Source organism: Mobula hypostoma, chromosome 2 (genome assembly GCF_963921235.1).
Source record: "Mobula hypostoma chromosome 2, sMobHyp1.1, whole genome shotgun sequence".
Lineage (NCBI taxonomy): Eukaryota > Metazoa > Chordata > Chondrichthyes > Myliobatiformes > Myliobatidae > Mobula > Mobula hypostoma.
In genome coordinates, this window is record NC_086098.1 from 79,835,606 (window position 1) to 79,853,998 (window position 18,393).

At 26.0% G+C, this 18,393-nt stretch overlaps 1 protein-coding gene across 11 annotated transcripts in view; it reads left to right on the top strand.

The window, feature by feature from the left end:
* mlip (muscular LMNA-interacting protein) overlaps window positions 1-18,393 on the top strand; it is a 218,853-nt gene that overhangs the window by 130,435 nt on the left and 70,025 nt on the right. For all 11 annotated transcript variants that reach the window (XM_063039197.1, XM_063039204.1, XM_063039222.1 and 8 more), the window contains one exon: window positions 15,480-15,863. In XM_063039197.1, the coding sequence (XP_062895267.1) occupies window positions 15,480-15,863 (384 nt within the window). The remainder of the gene's footprint in view (window positions 1-15,479; window positions 15,864-18,393) is intronic.

Below are 18,393 nucleotides of genomic sequence, written 5' to 3' on the forward strand. Positions count from 1 at the left end.
AGATTTTAGATTATTTTTCATATTTTCAGATATTCATATCTTCAGATTTTCCGATATTTCATTCATATTTTTCATATATTCCATATTTTTCATATATTCATTTTTCATATTTTCATATTTTCATCCTTTTATATTTTTCATATTTTCATTCCATATATTTCGATACATTTTTCATTTTTCATATTTCCAATATATTTCATACTTATCATATTTTCCATATTTTTCATATATTTCATATTTTTCATATTTTTCATATTTTATATTTTTATTCACATTTTATATTTTTCAGATATTCAGATATTCATATTTTCATATTTTCATTTTTCATATTTTTCAACACTTTCATAGATTTTCACATTTTTCATATTCCATATTCATTTCATATATTCATATTTTTCATTTTTATATCGTTTCCATATTTCCACAGATTTCACTATTCATATATTCATATATTCCAATATATTCACATTTTTCATATATTTCATTTTTCATTTTTCATATTTTCATATATTTCATATATTTCAATATATTTTTCATATTTCACTTTTTTCATATTTCACATTTTCCATTTTATATTTCCAGATTTTCAGATTCACGATTTTCAAATATTCATATTTTTCATATTTTCCAATTTTTCATATATTCAGACGCTTTTCATTTTTATATTTCCAAATTTTCCACTTTTATATTTCATATTTTTCAGGATATTCCAGATAATTTTCAGATTTTCATATTTTTCATATATTTCATATTTTTCAGATTTTCCAGAATTTTTCAGAATATTTTCATTTTTCATATTCAATATTTCCATTTTTCATTTTTCAGATATACTTCACATTTTTCATATCTTCATTTTGAAACATATATTTCAATATATTCGACAATTCTCCATATTTCGGATATTTCATATTTTTCATATTCCATATTTTCATATTTTTCATATTTTTCAGATTTTCCACACACTTCAGATTTTTCACATATTCAGAATTTCCAGATTTTCATATATTCCATATTTTTTCATTTTTCATATTGCATATTTTTCATATTTTCCATTTATTCGAATATTTTCATATACACATATATTTTCATTTTTCATATATTCCAGAATTTTCACATATTTTTCATATATTCCATATTTTTCATATATTTTTCATATTTTCATTTTTCATATTTTTCATATATTCCATTATCATATTTCAGAATTTCCAAATTTTCATCTTTTCATTTATCATTTTTCAAATATCGATTTTATATATTTTTCATATATTTCAATATTTTCACATATTTCATATATTTTTATATTTTCCATATTTTTCAGATTTTCAGATATTTTTCATATATTTCATATATTTTTCATATTTCCATATTTCATATATTCCAGATTTCATTTTCACATTTTCACATTTTTCATAATATTTCATAATATTTTCAGATTTTTCATATATTCATATTTTATATTTTCAGATTTTCAAATATATTCCAGAATTTTCAGATATTTTTCATTTTTCATATTTTTCAATTTCATATTTTTCATATTTTTCATATTTTTCATATTTCACTCCATTTTTCATATATTCAAATTTTCCAGATATTTTCATATTTTCCATATTTTCATTTTTCATATATTCATATTTTCAGATATATTTCATATTTTCAGCATTTTTCATATTTTCCAGATTTTCAGATTTTCATATATTCCATTTTTCATATTTTCATATATTCAGGATTTTTCATATTTTTCATATTTTCATATTTTCCATATTCATATTTCCAGATTTTCACGATATTTTCAGATTTTATTTTCATTTTTCATATTTTTCATATATTCATTTTTCATATATTTCCAGATATTTTATATATTTCATATTTTCATATATTCCATTTTTCATATTTTATTTTCACATAATTTTCCATATTTTCCAGATATTCCACATTTTTCATACTTTCTCATTATATTCCAGATTTTTCAGATATTCCAATATTCATATTTTTCATATTATTCATTATTTTTCAATATTTTTCAGATTTTCAATATTTTTCAGATATTTCAGAATTTTATCATTTTTCATTTTTCATATATTCGACATATTTCGATATTTTTCATATATTCAGAATTTTCCAGATTCATTTTCAAATATTTCAGAATTTCCAGAATTCCACAGATATTTCATATATTCAGAATTCCACATTTTTCATATATTCACAATTTTCATATACTATTCATATATTTCCAGATTTTCCACTTTTTCATATTTTTCATATATTCCATAATTTTCATATATTCCATTTTTCATTTTTCATATTTTTCATATATTCACATTTTTCAGATATTCATATATTTTCATATTTTCATATTTTTCATATTTTCATATATATTTCATTTTTCATTTTTCATATTTTTCATATATTTTCATATATTCATATTTTATTCAGATTTTCACATTTTTCAATTTTCAGATTTCACATATTTCATATTTTTCAGATATTTTCCATTTTTTCATATTTTCATATTTTCATATATTCAGATTTTTCATATTTTCATATTTTCATATTTTCAATTTTCGATATTTTCAATTTTATATTCAATTTTCATTTTCAGATTATCCAATTTTTCATTTTTCATATATTCAGATTTTCAGATTTATTTCATATATTCCACATTTTTCATATTTTCAATTTTCATATTTTCATATATATTCCAGATATTCCGATTCCATATTTTCAGATATTCCAATATTCGATTTTTCAATTTCATATTCCAGATATTCATTTTTCATATTCAATTTCAGATTTCCATATATTTCATTATTTTTCAAATTTTCCATATTTTCAGATATTCCAGATTTTTCATTCATTTCATTTTTCATATTTTCCACTATTCATATATTCCAGATTTTAGATTTTCCATATATTTTCATACATTCAATTTCAATATTTCCAGATATTCACAGATATTCTATATATTCATATTTCATATTTTCAATATTTCATATTTTTCAAATTTTCCATATTTTTCAATATTTCCACATTTTTCATATTTTCTATTTTTCATATTTTCATATTTTTCAGATTTTTCATAATTTTCAGATATTTTATTTTTCATATTTTCAGATTTTCCAGATATTTCCATTCATATTTTCAGATTTTCAGATTTTTCATTTTCATATATTCAGATATTCAATTTTCATATTTTCAGATTTTTCATATAATATTTTCATATTTTCCATTTTTCATTTTTCATATATTCAGATATTCATATTTTCATATTTTTCAGATTTTCCATATATTTTCACATTTTTCATATATTCATTCAGATTTTTCATATTTTTATATATTCAAATTTCAGATTTTCAATTCATATTTTTCATATATATTCATATTTTTCATATATTCAGAATTTTCATATATTTTCAGATATTTTTCACATTTTTCATATATTCATAATTTCATATTTTTCATATTCATTTTTCATTTTTCATATTTATTCATATTTTCATATATTCCATATTTTCATATTTTCACATATTTTCATATATTCATATTTTCATATTTTCATATATTTTCCATATTTTCATATATTCATATATTCAGATTTTTCACATTTTCATAATTCCATATTCATTTTTCATATTTTCCAGATATTCCAATTTTCATTTTCATATTTTCATATTTCATATATTCAATATTCAATATTTTCATATTTTCATATTTTTCAGATATTTCAGATTTTCATTCAATTTTCCAGATATTTCATATTTTCACATTTTTCATATTTTCAGAATTTCATATATTCCACAGATTCCAATCATTTTTCATATTTTCATATTTTCAATTTTCATATATTCATATATTCCAGATTTATTTTTCATATATTCAAATTTCCAGATATATTCCAGATATTCCAGATTTTTCATATTTCATATTTTCCACATTTTTCCATGTTTCACATTCAATTTCATTTTTTTCATTTTTCATATTTTCATATTTTTCATATTTTCCAGATTTTCATATTTTCAGATTTTCACATTCCACATTTTTCATATATTTTCAGATTTTCACATTTTTCATTTTTCATATATTCATATATTTTCCATATATTTCATATATTTCAAATATTCATATATATTTCATATTTCATATATTTCATATTTCATATATTTATATATTCAACATTTTTATATTTTATATATTCATATTTTCATATTTCATATTTTCAATTTTCAATTTTCATATATTATTTCATTAATATTCCATCATTTTCATATTTTCATTCATTCATATTTTTCATTTTTCATATATTCCATATTTTCCATATATTTCATATTTTCACATCATATTTTCCATATTTTTCATATTTTCCAGATTTTCCAAAATTTTCATATTCCAGAATTCCAATTTCTTCATTTTTCATATATTCAATATTTTCCATATTCAAATTCACATTCATTTTTCATATATTCAATTTTCATATTTTTCACATTTTCATTTTTCAGATTTTCATATTTTCAGATATTTCATATATTTATTTATTTTTCATATATTTTCAATATTTTCATATTTCACATATTTCATATTTTCACATATTTTCAGATATTCCATTTTTATATTTTTCATATATTCCAGAATTTTCACAGAATTTCCATCGTTATTCATTTTTCATTTTTCGACATATTTTTCATTTTTCATATTTTCATATTCAAGATTTCCATATTTTTCATTTTTCATATTTTTCATATATTCCATATTTTCAATTTTCAGATATTTTTTCATATATTCATATATTTCACAATTTTTCAGATTTTTCACATTTTTCATATTTTCCAGATATTTTCATATATTCCAGATTTTCATTTTCATATTCATTTTTCCAGATATTTCAAAATTTTTCATATTTTCATATTTTCATATTTTCATATTTCAGATTTTCCATATTTTTCATACTTTCAATTCCAGATTTTCATATTTTTCATATTTTCATATTTTTCATATTTTCATTTTTCATATATTTTCATATCAGATTTTCACATATTTTCATAGATTTTTCATATTTTCCACATTTTTCATATATTCCATATTTTCATATTTTTCATATTTCAGATTTTATTCCATATTTTCATATTTTCCATATTCATATATTTCATATTTTCAATTTTCCATATTTTCATATTTTTCAGATTTTCCAGATATATTTCATATTTTCATATTTCAATTTTCATATTTTCCGATTTTTCATATTTCATTTTTCATATATTCCAGATTTTCATTTTTCATATTTTTCATATTATTTCCAGATTTTCATATATTCAGATTTTTCATATTCATATTTTCACATTCATATTTCTATATATTCATATTTTCCATATATTCATTTTTCATATTTTCAATTATTATTTTTCAGATCCAGATATTCATATTTTTCATATTTTCACATTTTTCATATTTTCATATATTTCATATTTTTCATATTTCATATTTTCATATTATTTTCCATATTTTTCATATATTCATATCATTCAATTCATTTCATATTTTTCATATTTTCATATATTTTATATTTTTCCAGATTTTCATCGTATTCATATTTTTCATATATTCCAATTTTCAGAATTTTCATATTTTCATATATTCATATTTTTCATATTTCATATTTTTCACATATTTTCATATTTTCAGCAATTTTCACATATTTCATATTTTCCAGATTGTTCAATTTTCATATTTTTCATATTTTCATATTTTCCATATTTCATATTTTTCAGATTTTCCATATATTTTCCAGAATTCCAGATTCACATTTTTCATATATTCAGATTTTTCAATTTTTTCCAGATTTTTCAATATTCAATTTTCAGATTTTCATATTTTTCAGATTTTTCATATATTCATTTTCATTTTTCATATATTTTCATTTTTCATTTTTCATATATTCCAAATTTCCACATATTTTCACATTTTTCAGATTATTCCACATTTTTCATTTTTCACATATTTCATTTTTCATTTCATTTTTCATATATTCAGATATTCACATTTTTCATATTTTCATATTTCATATATTCAATATTTTCATATATTTTCCATTTTTCATTTTTCATATTTTCAATATTCATATATTCATATTTTTCATATTTTCATATTTTTCATATATATTTTCATCATTTTTCATATATTCATATATTCATATTTTCATATTTTCATATTTTTCAATTTTCATATTTTCAGATTTTTCAGAATTTCATCATAATATTTTTCGATTATTCACATATTCGATTTTCATATATTACTTTCATATTTTCATATTTTTCATATTTTTCATATTTTCACATATTTTTCATATTTTCATTTTTCAGATTTTCATATTTTCACATATTTTCATATATTTTCAATATATTTCATTTTTCACATTTTTCAAATTTTTCACATTTTTCATTCATATATTCCAGATTTTTCATTTTCATATTTTCATATTTCATTTTTCATATATTCAGATTTTCATATATTTCATATATTTCAGATATTTCATATTTTCATATTTTTCATATTTCATATTTTCAGATATTCCATATTTTTATATTTCAGATTTTTCAGATTTTCCATATATTCAGAGCTTTTCAATTCCAGGAATTTCATATTCATATTTTTCATATTTTCCAATTTTCCAATTTTTCAGATATTCCAATTTCATATTTTTCATTTTTCAGATATATTCAGATTTTCACATTTTCATATTCAGTTTTCATATATTTCAGATTTTCCACATTTTTCATTATATTTTCCAGATAATTCCAGATTTTCCAGATATTCATATTTCACATATTTCATATTTTTCATAATTTTCATAATTTCCAGATATTTTCATATTTTCATATATTTCATATTTTCAGATTTTCCAGATTTTTCCAGATATATTCATATTTTCCACATTTTTCATATATTCAAAATTTTCATATATTTCAGATTTTCATTTTTCAGATTTTCAGATTTTTCAATTTTCCATATTTCATATATTTCATTTTCAATATTTTCCAGAATTTCCAGATTTTCATATTTTTCCAGATATTCCATTATTTCATTTTTCAATTTTCCAGATTTCCAGATATTCGATTTTTTCATATTCCACATATTTTCAGATTTTCCATTTTCATTTATTTTCAGATTCATATTTTTCAGAATTTTCCATTTCATTTCATATTTCAATTCCAATTTTCAATTCAATTTTCCACACATTCATATATTCATATTTTCAATTTCATATTTTCAATTTTTCAATTTTTCAATTTCATATTCAATTTTCCATTTTCATATTTTTCATATTTCCATTTTCATTTTTCATATTTTCAGATATTTTCATATTTTCATATTTTCAGATTTTCAATTTCAGATTTTTCAATTTTCATTTTCATATTTTCATATATTATTCATATTTTCAACATTCAAAATTTTCATATATTCATTTTTCATATTTTCAATATTTTCATATTTTCAGATATATTCATATTTTTCATTTTTCATATTTTCATATTATTTCATTTTTCATATTTTTCAGATTTTCCAGATTTTCAAATTTTCATATTTTCATTCATATATTCAGATTTTCATATATTTCAGATTTTCATATTTTATTTCAGATATTTCATATTTTCAGATATTCACATATTTCATTTTTCATATCCAGATTTTCAAATTCCATTTTCATATTTTCATATTTTCATATATTTCATATTTTCAGATTTTTCAATTTTCCAATTTTTCATTTTCATATATTTCAGATTTTCCATATTTCATATTTCAGATTTTTCATTTCATTTTCATCAATATTCCAGATCATTTTTCAGATTTTCATATTTTCATATTTTCAATATATTCCAGATTTTCCAGATATTCCAGATCATTTTTCAGATTTTCCATATATTCCAGATATTTCAGTTTCAGAATTTTTCATTTAATTTTTTCAGATATTCATTTTCAGATTTTCCAAACTTTTCAGATTTTCAGATTTTCCACATATTTCATATATTTCATATTTTCATTTTTCATTTTCATATTTTCAGATTTTCATATTTTCATATTTTCAGATATTCAGATTTTCATTTTTCACATTTTTCATATTTCACATTTTCAATTTTCCAGATTTTCATATTTTCAGAATTTCATATTTTTCAGATTTTCATAATTTTCCAAATTTTTCATATATTCAAATTTTCAGATTTTCAGATTTTCCATATATTCAATATTTCATATTTTCCACATCTTTTCATATATTCACAATTCAGATTTTTCATATTTTTCATTTTTCATATTTTCATTTTTCATATTTTCATATTTTCATATTTTTCATTTTTCATAATTCACATTTTTCATATTTTCAATTTTCATTTTTCCATATTTTCACTTTTCCATATTTTCATTATTTCATATTTTCATTTTTCATTTTTCATATTTTTCAGATTTTCCATATTTTTCATTTTTCATATTTTTCATATTTTCAATATTCCATATTCATTCATATTTTCATATATTTCAATTTTTCATATTTTCATTTTTCACATTTCCATATTTTTCATATTTTCATATATTCAGATTTTCACATTTTTCATATTTTCAGATATTTCACATTTTTCATATTTACATTCCATATTTTCATATTTTTCAGATTTTTCAATTTCAAATTTTTCATATTTTCCAGATATTTTCAATTTTTCAGATTTTCATTTTCATATTTTTCATATCTCATATCATTTTTCAATTTTCAATTTCCAGATTTTCCAGATTTTCATATTTTCATATTTTCATATTTTTCAATTTTCCACATATTTTCAGATATTCATAAATTTTCATATATTTTCCAGATTTTCATATTTTTCAGATTTTCAATTTTCCAGATATTTTCCAGATTTTTCATATTTTCAATTTTTCATATTTTCATATTTTCATATTTTCATATTTTTCATATTTTCAGATTTTCATTATATTTCATATATTCATTTTTCCAGATTTTCATATTTTTCATATATTCAATATTCATTTTCATATATTCAATTTTTCATATATATTCCATATATTTTCAGATATATATTTCATATATTTCAGATATTTCAGATTTTTCATTTTTCAGATATTTCATATTTTCATATTTTTCATATTTTTCATATTTTCACATTTTCATATTTTTCATATATTTCATTTTTCATTTTTCATATATTTCATATATTTCAGATTTTCATATATTCATATATTTCAATTCCAGATTTTCATTTCATTCATTTCAGATTTTCACATATTTCATATTTCCACATATTTTCAGATATTCCAGATTTTCATATATTCATTTTATATTTTTCATTTTTCATTTTTCATTTTTCATATTTCCAGATTTTCATTTTTCATATTTTCAGATATTTCATTTTTCATATTTCAGATTTCATATTTTCACATTTCGATTTTCATATATTCATATTTTCATATTTTTTTCATATATTTTCAGATTTTCCAGATATTCATTTTTCATTCCATATTTTCATATTTTCACATTTTTCATATTTTCCATATTTCATTTTTCATATTTTCCATATTTTTCATTTTTCATTTTTCATATTTTCATATTTTCATATTTTCCAGAATTTCCATATCATTTTTCATATTTTTCATATTTCATATTTTTCAGATTTTCCAAAATTTTCCATATTCCATATTTCAGATATTCAGATTTTTCATATTCCACATTTTTCAGACTTTCAATTTTCAGATTTTCATATTTTTCAGATTCCACATTTTTCAATATTTTCAGATTTTCCATATTTTCAATTTTCATATATTCAGAATTTTTCATATTTTTCAGATTTTCCAGATTTTCATATTTTTTTTCATATTTTTCATATTTTTCATATATTCATATTTCATATTTTCAGATTTTCAATTTTCCAGATTTTTCATTTTCATACTATTCATTTTCCAGATTTTCTATTTTCATATTTTCCACATTTTTCATATTTTTCAATTTTTCATTTTCATATTTTCAATTTTTCAGATTTTCATTTTTCATATATTCATATTTTCCACATTTTTCATATATTCATTTCATTTTTCATATATTCATTCATTTTCAGATTTTCAGATTTTTCATATTTTCAATATATTCAGATTCATCAATTTTCAATTTTCATTTTCAATTTCATTTTTCATTTTTCATATTCATTTTCAGATTTTCATATTTTTCATTATATTTCAGATTTTCAGATTCCATTTTTTTTCATATATTTTTCATATTTTCATATTTTTCATATTTTTCATATTTTCATATTCAATTTCATATATTTCATATTTTCATTCATTCATATATTCACATTTTTCATATTTTCATTTTCAGATATTTCAATATTTTCACATTTTCATATTTTCATATTTTCATATATTCATATTTTCATATTTTCATATATTTCATATTTTTCATATTTTCATTATATTCCAATATTTTTCATATTTCATCATATATTCATATTTTCAATTTTCATATTTCATATTTTCACTATTCATTTTCATATATTTTCATATATTCACATATTTTCATATATTCATATATTTTTCATATTTTCAGATTTTCATATTTTTCATATTTTTCATTTTTCATATTTTCATTTTCAGATTTTCATATATTCATTTTCATATTTTCATATATTTCATATTTTTCATATTTTCATTTCACTTTCAGATTTTTCATATTTTTCATATATTTCATTTTTCATATTTTCATATATTCATATTTTTATATATTTTTCATATTTTCCAGATTTTCATATTTTTCATATTTTCACATTTTCATATTTTCATCATTTTTCATATTTTCCATTTTCAAATTTCATTTTTCATATTTTTATTTTTCATATTTCACATTTTTCACTTTATTTTCCATATTTCATATTTCAATTCAGATTTTCATATTTTCATATTTTCAGATTTTCAGATTTTCATATTTTTCAGATTTTCCATATTTTTCATATTTTCATATTTTTTCATATTTTTCATATTTTCATATTTTTCAGATTTTATTTTTCATATTTTCATATTTTTCAATTTATATTCAGATTTTTCATATATTTTCATATTTTCATATTTTCACATTTTCATATTTTCATTTTTCATATTTTCATTTTCATATTTCATTATTTTTCATTTTTCATATTTTCACAATTTCCAGATTTTCATATTTTCATATTTTCATATTTTTCATATATTCATATTTTCATATTTTCCAGATTTTTCATTTTTCATATTTCAATTTTCATATTTCATTTTTCATATTTTCATATTTTCATATTTTCAATTTCATTTTTCATATATTTCATATTTTCATTTTTCATATATTTCATATTTTCATATTTTCATATATTCACATTTTTCATTTTCCATTTTTCATATATTCAGATTTTCATTTTTCATATTTTCATTTTTCATATTTTCATATATTTTCAATTTTCATATTTTTCAGATTTTTCAGATTCAGATTTCATATTTTTCATATTTTCATTTTTCAATTTTCCAATTTTTCAGCATATTTTCATATTTTCATATTTCATATTTCATATTTCAGATTTTCATTTTTCATTTTTCATATATTCCACATTTTTCATATTTTCCATATATTTTCATTTCATATTTTCATATTTCATATTTTCACATTTTTCATATATTCAGATTTTTCATATTTTTCATATTTTTCAATTTCATATTTTCATTTTCACATTTTCATTTTCATATTTTCATTTTTCAATATTCAATTCATATTTTCATTTTATTATTTTTCATTTCATATTTTCATATTTTCATTTTATATAATTTTTCAATACATTTTCATATTTCCATATTTATTTCATTTTCATATTTTCATATTTTCATATTTTTCAATTTATTTTTCATATTTTCATATTTTCATCATATTTTCATATATTCCAGATTTTCATTCATTTCCATTTTCATATTTCAAATTCATATTTTCATATTTTCCATATATTCAATTTTCATATATTCCATTATTTTCATATTTTCATATATTTTCATATTTTTCAGATTTCATATTTTCATATTTCAGATTTTCATATTTTCATATTTTTCATATTTTCACATTTTTCATATATTTTCATATATTCAGATTTTCAGATATTCATATATTTCATTTTTTTTATATATTTTATTTTTCATATTTTTCATATATATTTCATTTTTCATATATTCATATTTTTCATATTTTCAGATTTTTCATATTTTTCATATATTCAGATTTTCATATATTCAGATTTTCATTTTTCATATTTTTCATTATTCATATTTTTCAATTTTCAATTTATATTTCATATTTTCATATTTTTCAGATTTTCATATTTTCATATTTTCATATTTTCATATTTTCAATTTTCCAGATTTTTCATTTTTCATTTTCATTTTTCATATATTTCATCATTTTCATTTATTCATAATTTTCATTTTTCATATTTTCAGAATTTTTCAATATTTTCATATATTCAGATATTTTCATATTTTTCATATTTTCCATTCATTTTTCATATTTCCAGATTTTCCAGATTCATTTTCATATTCAATTTTTCATTTTCATATTCAAATTCCATATTTTCCAATATTTTTTCATTTTTCCAATATTCAGATTTTTCATATTTTCATTTTTCCACACATTTTCTCCACACTCTCCACACTCTCCACACTCTCCACACTCTCCACACTCTCCACACTCTCCCCACACTCCGCACACTCCACACTCTCCACACTCTCCACACACTCCACACTCTCCACACACACTCCACACTCTCCACACTCTCCACACTCTCCGCACTCTCCACACTCTCCACACACTCCACACTCTCCACACTCTCCACACACTCTCCACACACTCCACACACACTCTCCACACTCTCCACACTCTCCACACACACTCCACACACACTCCACACTCTCCACACTCTCCACACTCTCCACACTCTCCACACTCTCCACACTCTCCACACTCTCCCCACACTCTGCACACACTCTATACACAATCCATACACACTCCACACACACTCCACACACACATACATATAATTGAATTAAATACATGCAAAAAGGGAGCTAAAAAAGAAACCAATAGCGAAGTAGTATACAACAGGAATTCTGTAGATGTTGGAAATTCAAGCAACACACATCAAAGTTGCTGGTGAACGCAGCAGGCCAGGCAGCATCTCTAGGAAGAGGTTCAGTCGATGTTTCGGGCCGAGACCTGACGAAGGGTCTTGGCCTGAAACGTCGACTGTACCTCTTCCTAGAGATGCTGCCTGGCCTGCTGCATTCACCAGCAACTTTGATGTGTGTTGAGCGAAGTAGTATACATGGGTTCATTGTCCATTCAGAAATCTGATGGCGGAGAGGAAGAAGTTTTTGCTGAAATGCAAAGTGTGTGTCTTAAGTCTCCTGTATCGCCTCCTCGATGGAAGCAGTGAGGAGAGGGTACGTCCTGGGTGATGGAATCCTTGATGATGGATGGAGCATTTCTGAGACATTGTCTTGAGAAGATGTTTCGAAGATTTGTAAGGAGTTCTTCCTATGACTGCATGGGTTTCCTCTGGGTGCACCACTTTTGAAAGATGTTAGGATTAAGATTAGGGTTAGTGAGTTGTGGGCATGCTTTGTTGGCACCAGTAGCATAGTGACATATACAGGCTGTCTCTAGCACAATCCCCTGACTGTGTTGGTCATTGACACAAATGATCCATTTTACCATGTTTCGATGCTTTGATGTACATGTAACAAACAAAGCTAATCTCTTCAAAAAAAAAGTCTGCAAACCCTTCACTTCTTGGAAGCCATTCCTATTTAAAAATGGTCCATTCATGTGATCAGCTGTAAGTGTAAGTGAGTCAGATTCCATTTCCAAACTATAACAGCTAAATATAACATATGTCCACACACTGGAATATCGGCCTAAATATTCCCAGGGCTGGCACACTCTGATGATCCATCATTGGAACTATCCTGCCCACCATCAAAGACACAGAAAGGTGCCAGGGCAGGGCCAGTAACATCATGAAGGATCCTTCCCACCCTGCTCATGGACTGTTTGTTCCACTCGCGTCAGGGAGGAGTTACATAGCCTCCATTCCAGGACTGCCAGACTCAAAAACAGTTACTTTTAAAGCAGTAAGGCTGATCAACACCTTCACCTGCTAACTCATCTCTCCACAGCCCCCACCACCACTGCTTTATCACTTCCCGTCAATCACCTTATGTGCTGCCCAGTGTTACTTTATGGATATACGATCGGTCTATGTATATAAGCTATCATGCATTTATATTTATCCCATTTTTATTATTGTCTTCTTTATTTTATTACAGTTTTTGGCTACATCAGATCTGGAGTAACAATTATTTTGTTCTCCTTTACACTTGTGTACTGGAAATGACATCTTGAATAATGACACTTCGATTAAAGACATTTAAACTAGGATATTTTACCTTGTGGCCATCCTCCTGAAAGACTACATTTCCAATTCCATCCAGATATCATCTGTCAGGGAACAATTTTCAAGACATCTTGTTAATACAACCAGCTAGGAGGTTGTCTGTTTCACCTCTGCCTACAAGTCTGCAGGAGTCTGTAGACTCAGCCTCAAGGGTACAACACTCCCCGCCTTTGAGGACACCTTCAAGTGGCTATGTCCATCACTAAGCACCCTCAACAACCAGGACATGGCCTCTGGTCATTACTACCATCAAAGGGGAGGTACAGGAGGGGTCCAGTGTGGGTATATGTGACCATGCATTGACATTTGGCACTGATTGGATAGGGGGTTATTTTTCCCCTCCCTTCCCTCTTTTTCAATTCCCTACTCTGGCCTCTCACCTCATATCCTTACCTGCTTATCATCACCCCTGGCACCCCTCCTCCTTCTCTTTCTCCTATGGTCCACTCGGCTCCTATCAGATTGCTTCTTCTTCAGCCTTTGCCTTTTCCATCAACCTCCTCACAGCTTCCAACTTCATCCCCTTCCTTCTAGCTTGTCCTCCTTCCCCTCCCTCAATCTTCTTATTCTGGAATCTTCCCCCTTTGTTTCCAGTACAGATGAAGGGTCTTGATCTGAAACATTGGCTGTTTATTCCTCTCTGTAGTTGCTTCCTGACTTGCTAAGTTCCTCTAGCATCTTATGTGTGTTGCTCTGGATTTCCAGCATCTGCAGATTCTCTTGTGTTTATGCTGTCTCACCCATCGGATTTAATAATGCTCCCACTCTCCTTCTCTAAGTATCCTAATAACAGAAGCATTGGAGGAAACCCCACATGATCATGGGGTGAATGTACAAACTCAATATAGACAGACCTCAAAACTCCAGAACACACTGAGCTGTAACAGCGTCGCACTAACCGCTACCCCACCATGGTGCTCTAATTGTATAATTAATTGTTGATGGTAACTGACCTTTTGAAAACCTTCCTTGCAGCCCTTGTATATTGCTGAAGAAGAACAGTCCGGAAGTTTTAGAGTGGAAGACGGCGTTGTAGAAGGAGCGTCAAACCGAAGCTGGTTGAATAATGAAGGAAAGTTTGGGCCTGCTGAAGAGACTTCACAGATCCAGGGGATTTTCAAGGCCGAGTTTGTCTTACTAACAGACTCAGATGGAAGTGACAGTGATTGTTTCTCTCAAGGAGATGGAGTAGACCTCTCAGCCACGACAGTGCCTTTGTCAAGTTTGACTCCGAATCCTTTCGCTGATGACAAAGGCAGTTTTGTTCATCCAAATGTTGTTGAAGATAAAACAAAGGTCCCTTTCTTACGAGATGCTGAGCAGAAGCTGGATGGTGATGAGCAAGAATCACTCTTTCAGGCAAGTAAAATGTTCTTTTATTCTCTCGGTCTGTGCAAATCTTTTCAAGAGAATCTGGTGTTGGGTTGCTTCATTCTAGAATGGCATCCAAACTGGTGAATCAACAGGAAACCTTTTATTGACACAAGAGATTCAGCAGATGCTGGAAATCTGGAGTAACACACACAAAATGATGGAGGAAATTAGCAGGTCAGGTAGAACCAATAGACGGGAATAAACTGTTGACGTTTCAGGCCGAGACCCTTCAGTCCTGAAGAAGGCTCCAGGCTGAAACGTCAACAATAAGGTGCAAGGCAATAATAAAGTAGACTTATTGTACAAGAGATCCATTCAATAGTCTTATAGTAACAGGGTAGAAGCTGTCCTTGGGCCTGGTTGTATGTACTTTCAGGCTCTTGTATCTTCTGCTTGTTGAAGAGGGAAGAAGAGCGAATATCTGAGGGGGATGGGGTCTTTGATTATGTTGGCTGCTTTACCAATGTAGTGAGAAGTGTAGACAGAGTCCATGGAGGGGTGGTAGGTTTCCATGGTGCTGGGCTGTGTCCACAGCTCTCTGCCGTTTCTTATGGTCATGGGCAGAGCAGTTGCCATTCCAAGCCATGATGCATTCGTTAGGTTACTTGCTATGGTGTATCAGTGAAAACTAGTGAGACAAAAATTGCTGAGTGATTTGATTTCTCATGGGGCTTGTATGATTTCTTGTGGCACTGGTTGCAAGTTACGTCTAATATGGTTTTGGAAATTGTTTGATGTCACTGCGTGTCCAACACCCTTCATGAACCGGTAGATACATCATCAAGATCAGATTTATCATCATATGCTGTGAAATGTGTTGGTTTGTGGCAGAAGCACAGTGCAATTAAGAAAATATATTATAAATTACAATAAGAAATATGAAAAAACGTATAAAGCTCACATTAAGTAAGTAGTGCAAAAAGAGAGCAAGAGTAGTGAGACTGTGTTCATGGGTTCATCGTCTGATCAGATATCTGATAGCAGGGGGAAAGAAGCTGTTCCTAAAATGTTGAGTCTGGCTCCTGTAGCCCATCTCTGATAGCAACAATGAGAACAGGGTATGTCCTGGGTGGCGGGAGTCTTTAATGATGGATGCCACCTTGAGACACCTCCTTTTGAAAATGTATTCAGTGGTAGGGAGGACATGATTCTTTTGGCTGAGTTTACAATCCTCTGCACCCTTTTCCGATCCTGCGCAGTGGGTCACTCCATACCAGATGGTGAGGCGACCAGCTAGAACGCTCTCCACGGTACATTTGTAGAATTTTGCTCATGTCTTTGGTGACATTCCAAATCTCCTCAGACTCCTGATGAAATATAGCCGCTGTCATGCCCTCTCCGTAACTGCATTGATGTGCTGTGACCAGGATAGATCTTCAGTGATGCTGACATGCAGGAATATGAAACTGCTCACTCTTTCCACTGCTTACCCTTAGAAATTCTGCCAACAATTTCACACTCATTTTTTACTCATGCCTGTAAAAAGACCCCCAAGCACAAGTAATCTGGCACCCCTGGTGTGCAGTATTTGTCTTTGGAATGCAGTGTTGGAGGAGTTTAACTGGAAATGGTGGATCAATGCACCATTAATCACCTTCAAACAGTGCAGTAATTGAGCTTGCTTAGGAAATGCACACAGCATTAACGAGCCCTGTTTTGAACTTGCAGAGAATTGTAAGTAAGAGGCAGTTAGGGAAATTGGTCAGACCAAACTTGGAATATGGCGAGCAGCTTTGGGCCCCTTATCTAAGAAATGATGTGCTGGCATTGCCAAGGGTCCAGAGGAGGCTTATGAGAATGACTCCAGGAATGAAAGGGTTAATGTGTGAGGAACATTTAATACCTCTGAGCCTGTACTCACTGGAGGTTAGAAGAATGACGGGGTGATCTCATTGAAACTTACCCAATATTGAAAGGCCGAGATAGAGTGGACGTGAAAATGATGTTTCCAATTGTGGAAGAATCGAGGACGAGAGGACAGAGCCTCAGAATAGGATATTCCTTTTAGAACAGTGATGAAGAGGAATACCTTTAGCCAGAAGATGGCCTATCTGTGGAATTCATTACCATAGATGGCAGTGGAGGCCAAGACATTGGGTCTATCTAAAGTGGAGTTTGATAGGTTCTTAATTAATAAGGATGTCAAGGGTTACGGGAGAAGGCAGGTAAATGGGGTTGAGAGCGATTTAAAAAATCAGCCATGATGGAATGGTGAAGGAGACTTAATGGACCGAATGGCCTAATTCTGCTCCTGTCTTATGGGCTTATGAAAAGAAAGCTGGCATTTTGAAAAGAGATCGCTGAGTGGAAATGTATTTGGTTATATAGAGTATATAGGGCTCAGTATTGGGACCACTTCTTGTCACCATTTGGATGATGGGATTGATGGCTTTGTGGCCAGGTTTGCAGACAATATAACGACAGGAGGAGTGGCTGGTAGAATTGAGGAGGCATGGAGTCTGCAGAAGGACTTGGACAGATTGGGAGAATGGGGAAAGAGGTGACAGATGGAATG